Source organism: Mauremys reevesii, linkage group 1 (genome assembly GCF_016161935.1).
Source record: "Mauremys reevesii isolate NIE-2019 linkage group 1, ASM1616193v1, whole genome shotgun sequence".
In the NCBI taxonomy this organism is placed as follows: Eukaryota; Metazoa; Chordata; order Testudines; family Geoemydidae; genus Mauremys; species Mauremys reevesii.
This window is the reverse complement of record NC_052623.1, coordinates 4,735,468-4,742,926: the sequence shown is the minus strand read 5'-3', so window position 1 is coordinate 4,742,926 and position 7,459 is coordinate 4,735,468. Positions and strand designations below refer to the sequence as shown.

At 41.4% G+C, this 7,459-nt stretch overlaps 1 protein-coding gene across 1 annotated transcript; it reads right to left on the bottom strand.

Moving 5' to 3' along the window:
• Nucleotides 1-2,035: 2,035 nt before the first annotated feature.
• On the bottom strand, nt 2,036-2,983 carry LOC120404258 (olfactory receptor 52K2-like). Its single transcript, XM_039536472.1, has one exon. It carries the CDS (start codon nt 2,981-2,983, stop codon nt 2,036-2,038), a length of 948 nt encoding a protein of 315 aa, XP_039392406.1.
• Nucleotides 2,984-7,459: the final 4,476 nt, after the last annotated feature.

The following is a 7,459-nucleotide window of genomic DNA, read 5'->3' as shown; positions in this document are numbered from 1 at the left end:
GAGGTCCTCTTATACTCTTGCAAATTGTGGGCCATTAATGGTGGTTTAGAATCTTGATGGCTCCCAATGAACCCAGACAATTGGTTGTAAATGGTTTATTTATCTCCAAACCTTCCTGTGTACATGTGGGCCAACCCATGAAAAATGTAGACTGGGGTCTTACTGTGACGTGACCATGTCACATGATACTGGAATCCATCTTAATCCTTTTACTTTTTCATTGATGAGCCGTGGGTGGGGACGAGCACAGACAAAAGATTCCCACCTTGTGCCAAAGGTATGAAAGGGGTGGAGCTGGGCAAAGGAGGCCTCCAGTCATGAGAAAACACCTGGTTACCACTGGAGATGTCTGCTGGATCTAACAAAGATTGTACCAGGGGAAAGGATTGGGCCCAGACTAGGAAGGAGGCTGATCTGTGAAAGAAGCTTATTGGAACATCTTTGAGGGTGAGATATTTCCTCTAATCAGTTTCTTAATGCATTAGATTTAGATTTGCCTGTTTTTGCTTTTTTGACTTACTTTCTTCTGTCTCATTACTTGAAACCACTTAAATACTACTTTTTACTTAATAAAACCACTTTTGTATATTAATAAACCCAGAGTAAGTGATTAATACCTGGGGGAACAAACAGCTGTGCATATCTCTTTATGAATGTTATACAGGGTGGACAATTTATGAATTTACCCTTTATAAGCTTTATGCAGAGTGAAACAGATGTATTTGGGGTTTGGATTCCTTTGGAAGCTGGGTGTCTGCGTGCTGGAAACAGGTATCTTGTTGAGCTGTTTTCAGTTTAGACATGCAGTTTTGGGGGCATGACCCAGGCCCTGGGTCTGTGTTGCAGCAGGCTGGCGTGTCTGGCTCAACAAGACAGGGTTCTGGAAATCCCAAGCTTCCAGGGAAGACTAGCTCAGAGGTAATTTCAGCACATCAGGTGACAGTTTCCGGGGATCTCTGTGACTGATCCCATCACATATATATTAACATTTTAATCCTGAATGGTATCCGCTATGTGACTTCCCACAAGATGTCAGTGAATACAGTGACTGACAAGGGGAGGGGAAGAGAGAAGCAAGCAACTGAAGTGGAGCCTTTGTGGGTGTCATAGGTTTTACCCCCACTCTGGACTTTAGAGTACAGATATGAGGACCTGAATGAGAAGCCCTAAACTTAATTACCAGCTTAGATCTCGTTTTGCTGCCACCATCCAGACGTCTGAGTCATCTAGAAAACTCTGTCTTCCCCCCCAAAACTTTCCCCTTCCTAGGTAGCCTTGAGAGACTTCTCCACCAATTCCCTGGTGAGTCCAGATCCAATTCCCTTGGATCTAAAAATAGGGAAAAAACCAATCAGGTTCTTAAAAAGAAGGCTTTTAATTAAAGAAAAGAAAGGTAAAAGAAAAAACCCTCTGGGAGACAGCATACAAGCTGATGTCACAGACAACAGATTTAAAACACAGGATGTTCCCCTGGACAAAAACCTTAGTATACACGAGAATACCCAAATTTGATTACTCCCCTAATTGCACAAAGACAAGTTACAAAAACTATTTATTCCTTTTTAAAACTTACTACTCTGATAAGAGGCTGGTTCCTTGATCTTTTTCACTCTGGCTGAAACTGAAACTGACTCTAAACAAAGGAAACTTCCCTCCTTCCTTTTGAAACATCTTGTTCCCCCATTGGTTCCTCTGGTCATGTGTCAGCTAGGCTAGGTGAACTTCTTAACCCTTTATAGGTAAAAGAGGCATTAGCCCTTAACTATCTGTTTATGACAGTGGGGAAGAGGCACAGCAGGGAAGGAGCCAGGGTAAGGGGTGGGGTTGCAGAGGTCCAGCTTCCGGCAATTAAAAAGAGGCAAACTAGTGAATTGTACATGGGCAGATTCCCCAGTTTGCCATGCTGGCACAGCACAATAAGTTCATAAAAGGGTTTAATGTCTCTCTGACTGTCCAGGAAGTGGTTCAAGAAAGATGGCCCAGCACCATGTCACCAGCTATCTCTTCATGGAGCCTGAGTACCAGGATAAAAAAATTATGTCTCTTTATGAGTAAAGAGCTTGAGCAGCCTGTCCTGGATCTGTTTTGTCCTCACCCCATAGATGATGGGGTGAATCATGGGGGGCACTAGAAGATACACATTGGCAATGAGAACAAATACATGTTGGGGCACTTTGTGGCCAAACCGGTGAATGAGGGATGAGAAGAATTCTGGAAGGTAGAAAGATAATATGCAACAAAGGTGGGAGACGCAGGTCCCAAAAGTTTTCATCCGGGCATCCTTTGTGGGGAGGCTGAAGATGGCCCTGAGGATTTGGATATAGGACACAGCGATAAAAGGCAAATCTAGACCAATTACAAAGAATAGTACAAAGAGGCCATAGTAACTACTGATCTGGATATCGGCGCAGGCCAGCTTCACCACAGCTATGTGATCACAGTAGGAGTGGGGGATGATGTTGGTTCTGCAATATGGCCACCGCCTCACTAGGAACGGATAGGGCAATGCAAGTATGCCGCTGCGCAGCACCCCCGCCAGGCCAATCTTAGCCACAACAGAATTTGTCAGGGTGCTGGAATGTCTCAGCGGGTCACAGATGGCCACATAGCGATCCAAAGCCAAGGCCACGAAGATCCCAGACTCCATTGCTGAGAAGCAGTGAATGAAGTACAGCTGGGTGAGGCAGGCACTGAAATTGATCTCCCTGGAATTGAACCAGAAGTTACTCAGCATTTTGGGCACAGTGGCCGTGGACAGGACCAGGTCAGTGACGGCCAGCATGCAGAGGAAATAATACATGGGCCCATGGAGGCTCTGCTCTGTCTTTACGATGAACAGGATGGTGAAGTTCCCCAAGATGGCTATGGTGTACATGGTGCAGAAGGGGATGGAGATCCAGACATGCGATGCCTCCAGGCCAGGAATGCCCAGCAGGATGAAGGTGGAGGGGTTGGTGAAGTTGGTTGTGTTGGACTCTGACATGGAGTAGAGGAGAAGTTGTCCAACGCTGAGGCACAAGGGTGTTGCCTGCATGTACCGTACGTTCTCCTGATTTCCTGTATGTGCCTAGGCTCTAGGGTGATGGTCACAGTTCAAATGCCTGAATGCAGAGACAATATTAATATAAGACTCTACATGCACTAGTTGAGGCTGTTTTCATGGGTGAAGCAGATTGGTTGCTCTTGACACAGTGAGATATAAAATTTTCATAATTCATTTCCCTGAATTATGAACAACTGTCCCTTATAATGCTAATTCAATGTTTTATGATACTCCATGCATCAATAATTCCTACATGTCAGGGTGGAGGAACCTTAAGAAGCAGCAGCGGGAAACACAAGTATGGATACTTGTTATCCATCATTGTTCCTTAATGCAATGAAACCCAAGGTAGAAAATCCACATTGTAGGCAGTTACACATTTATCTCATTTCTCAAAATCTGAAAGTGGAAAAAAATCCAAACCTTTTAAACACATATGCCAGGGATACTTGGAAAAGAACTGGGCATGATAGATAGCAGCTCAACTGAAACACCTTCTGAGTCTCAGCAGAGGGAAATGAAACACAATCTTTGCATTCCAAAGGAATGTCATAGAGAATAAACTCCTCTAGATATCGACACACAAGCAGGCATATGGTGGAGGAGTGGGAAATAGGTAAGGAAGTGATTCCATTCAAACTGACAAACAGAGAAGAGTTCCCAACTAATACTTTCTATAGACACTGAGTGCTTCAAAATCTCTAGTTTCCCTAAGCTGAGGAAAATTATCAGCAAAACTGATTGGGATGAAAAATGTAGACAAAAAAATTGGAATAAAAATTGGGAGATTATTAGATAGAGAAAAAGTCACAATTCCACAGTCAAGAAGGCTAAAATCCCGGTTCAGTTGCAAAGTGAAGGTAGAAATTAGGGGTGAGGGGATATATAACAAATGTGAAAAAAGAGGAAATAAATAGCCTGCAATATAAATTGGTAATTATGAAAATTGAAAAGGCACTTTAAAGACATCAGTTAAATATCCATGGTTGGCAAAGCTAAGGATAATGAAAAATGTTGTTATTAAGTATATTAAGAAGAAAAGGAATCTTCAAAAAGTTTTAGGGCAATTCCTGTGTTTTAAACTATAAAAATGACTGTAAAGATTTGAAAAGTTTAGGAAACAATGGAAAAGCTGCTATGGGATTAGTTCAAGAAAAAAAATCTAAGAATATAAATAATGCTAGTCAATGACAAGGTTTATGCAAAACCAGTCTTGTCAAGCAATCCTGAAATCATTCTTTTGTTAGGGTGAACATTTGGTTTATCAAGGGAACTGTGCATATGCAATAATATTTGATTTTTCTATTTCATTTTAATTTATGAAGGAAAAAGAGGGAGGTAAAATAAATAACACTCTACAATATCATTGGAGTACACATAAAATGGACCAAAAACTAGCTGACTGAGAGACCTCAGAAAGCACTTGCAGTGACTGGAGCTTTTTCTAGTGGGGTTCTGCAGGGATCAGTTCTGGGCTTGATGTTATTCAATATTTTCATCACTGATCTGAATAGAAATAGAAAATCAGTGCAGATAAAATTTGTGGACAATCCAAAGATTGGCAGAGTGCTGAAAAATGAGGAAGATCGGTAAGGTGACCAGATAGAAAGTGTCAAAAAATTGACACTAGGTGTGGGGGGGGAAACATGCTCTTATACAAGAAGAAGCCCCAAATATTGGGACTGTCCCTAAAAAATTGGGACATCTGGTCACTCTAAGGACAGGGCAGCCATATGAATTGTTCTGGAGCATTGGTAAGAATATTTAAATTGGTAAATATATTAATACAGTCAGAGAATGCAGGCCCAACCCACAGTCTGGGGTACTATATTATGCAGTGCAATAACCCTGACAAGGATTTAGAGGTCATTGTTTAAAACCAACTCAAAACGCCAAAAGGACTGATGCAATCCTCGGCGGCATAAAAAAGAGAGTGGTGAGTTTTAGCAGGGGAAAGATTTTACCTCTGTATGTGGCTGTCATAGGTTTATTCCCCACTTTGAACTTTAGCGTCCAAAAGATGGGGACCTGCATGGATCCTTCTAATCTTAAATCCTAGCTTAGATCTGGTACTTGCTGCCACCAGCCAGGTTTCAGTGTCTGGCACACTCTCTGTCCCCCCAAACCTTTCCTTGGATCTTAACACAAAGGGAAATAAACCATTCCCCCACCTTCTTCCCCCTCCCCTAGTCGTTGGGAAAGATTACCTTGATTCAACTCCTTGAATCTAAACAAAGAGGGATTCACCTCCCCGCCACCTGTCCCTGGTGAGTCAAACTAATCCCCTGAGGTTTTAAACAAGGGAAAAAATCAAACAGGTTCTTAAAAAGAAAAGCTTTTAATTAAAGAAAAAAGAAAAGGTAAAATTTAGCTGTGTAAAATTCGGATGGAAGTTTACAGGGTACAGTTCATGAAACTAGAGAGAGCTAGCATCAGTACAAATACAGCAACCAAAAAAAAATATGGTTCCAGTAAACACACATTTGCAAATACAGAAATTAATCAGAAGACTAATTCACTTTTATAATACTCACTATACTGCATGAAGAGAATATTTCAGGAAGCTTGGAGAGCCTGGATATACGTCAGGCCCCTCTTAGATCCAAAGAGAGAACAGCCCCCAAAACAAAGAACACAAACAAAGACTTCCCTCCACAGAGATTTGAAATTATCTTGTCCCTTGATTGGTTCTCTGGTCAGGTGTCCTTCAGGTTTACTGAGCTTGTTAACCCTTTACAGGTAAAAGAGACCTTAAACCTTAATTATCTGTTTATGACAGTGGCAAAACCAAATGGATCCAGTTCTGGGGTCCACATTTTAAAAGGATGCTGGAAAATTGGAGAGGGTGCCGAAAAAAGCCACAAAAATGATTGGAGGCTGGAGAAAATGTTGGACCATGAGAGATTTGAAGGGATTAATCTTTTTAACTTATCAAAAAAATCATCAAGTGGATACTTTCAGGGGGAGAAACCTGTGCTTAATGATGGCCTTTGTAATCTAGAGGAGAAAGGCAAAGCAAGGCCCAATGGATGGAAGCTGAATGTGGACAAAATCAGGTGGAAATAATGGATAATGTTGAGCACTGAGAGTGGTTAACCTTCGGAACAAACTGAGAAGGGAAGTGGTGGATTCTCCAGCTCTCCATGTCGGCAGATCCAGACCGAATGCTTTATTGCAAAATCTACCTGAAAGCTTGTCTACAATTAAAATGCTATAGCAGTTTTCCATCTACCTTCTCATGACAAAGATGACAAAGTGGTGGAATATAAGCCATATGATCAAAGACAGAAAAAAACTGGGTATGTTTAGATTGGAAAAGAGGAGATTAAGGGATAGCAGTCTTAAAATACTTCAAAAGGCTGCCATAAACAACTGGAAGAAAGTTTTTCTGTCTTACCACCAAGGGAAGGAGAAGAGACAATATGTTCAAACTCTAGCACAGCACATTTAAATTAAATCTCATGAAAAACTTCCTAACTGTAAATAGAGGAGAACAATGGAACAGATGGCCAGGGTAGTCATGGAAGCTCCTTGAATAGAGGTTTTCTAAGGAAGTGTGGATAATCCTCAATCTTCGATGACTAAGAAAGAACAAATCCTGCATCTTGGCAGAGGGATAGACTATATGACCCTTGAGGTCCCTTCCAACCCTGTGGTCCTATGATTCTATGATGTAAAATCCTAGTGTAGACATGGCCTTAGTCACCCACAGTCTTTGCTTCAATACAGGAGTAGCTGGGTGAAAATTAGTGGTCTTGTGTTACAGAGAAGGTATGATTGGATAATCTAGTGGTTCCGTCTGACATTAAACCATATGGGTCTATCGATAAAGAAAGCAGAAAAGTAGAGCAGGCAAATATATTTACTGTGTCTCATAATACACAGACAAGGGAACATTCAATTACATTTCAAGCCTGAACATACAACACCGATAAAAGAAACTTGTTAACATAATGCATATTTGACCTGTGGAACTTCTTGTAACTGACATTATTGGAGCGAAGAGCTGAGCTGAATGAGATACACAAGTGGTTTGGCCATTGTACGTGGTACTCGTGGCACGACCTTTAGTGAAGACTGTCTGACAGCTTCAATAAGAAGACCTCATTTTCAGTTGCTTATAAGTTTGCCAAATTGTAGGCATTTGAACTGAAATTTCTCTAGCTGCATGTCTGCTTCCAGCAAAATAGTTTTGACAGTTTTCAGAATAACAGTTCATCTGACTTCTCAAACGAAATTAAGAGAAAATATATGTCTTGCCCATGCCGATATTTTTTTCTGATTGTTCCAGTGAGGAGACCCCTAGCACCTCCTTGCATTCCAGCAGATAAGTCAGGTACCAGTTCCCTGATTAAAAGCCACAGCTTTGAAATGCAAGAGGAGGAGGTGAAAGTGCCTGTGCATTAACACACAACT

Bases quoted from the DNA above. Each gene is read 5' to 3' on its own strand.
- LOC120404258 (XM_039536472.1), bottom strand. From the start codon at position 2,983: ATGTCAGAGTCCAACACAACCAACTTCACCAACCCCTCCACCTTCATC.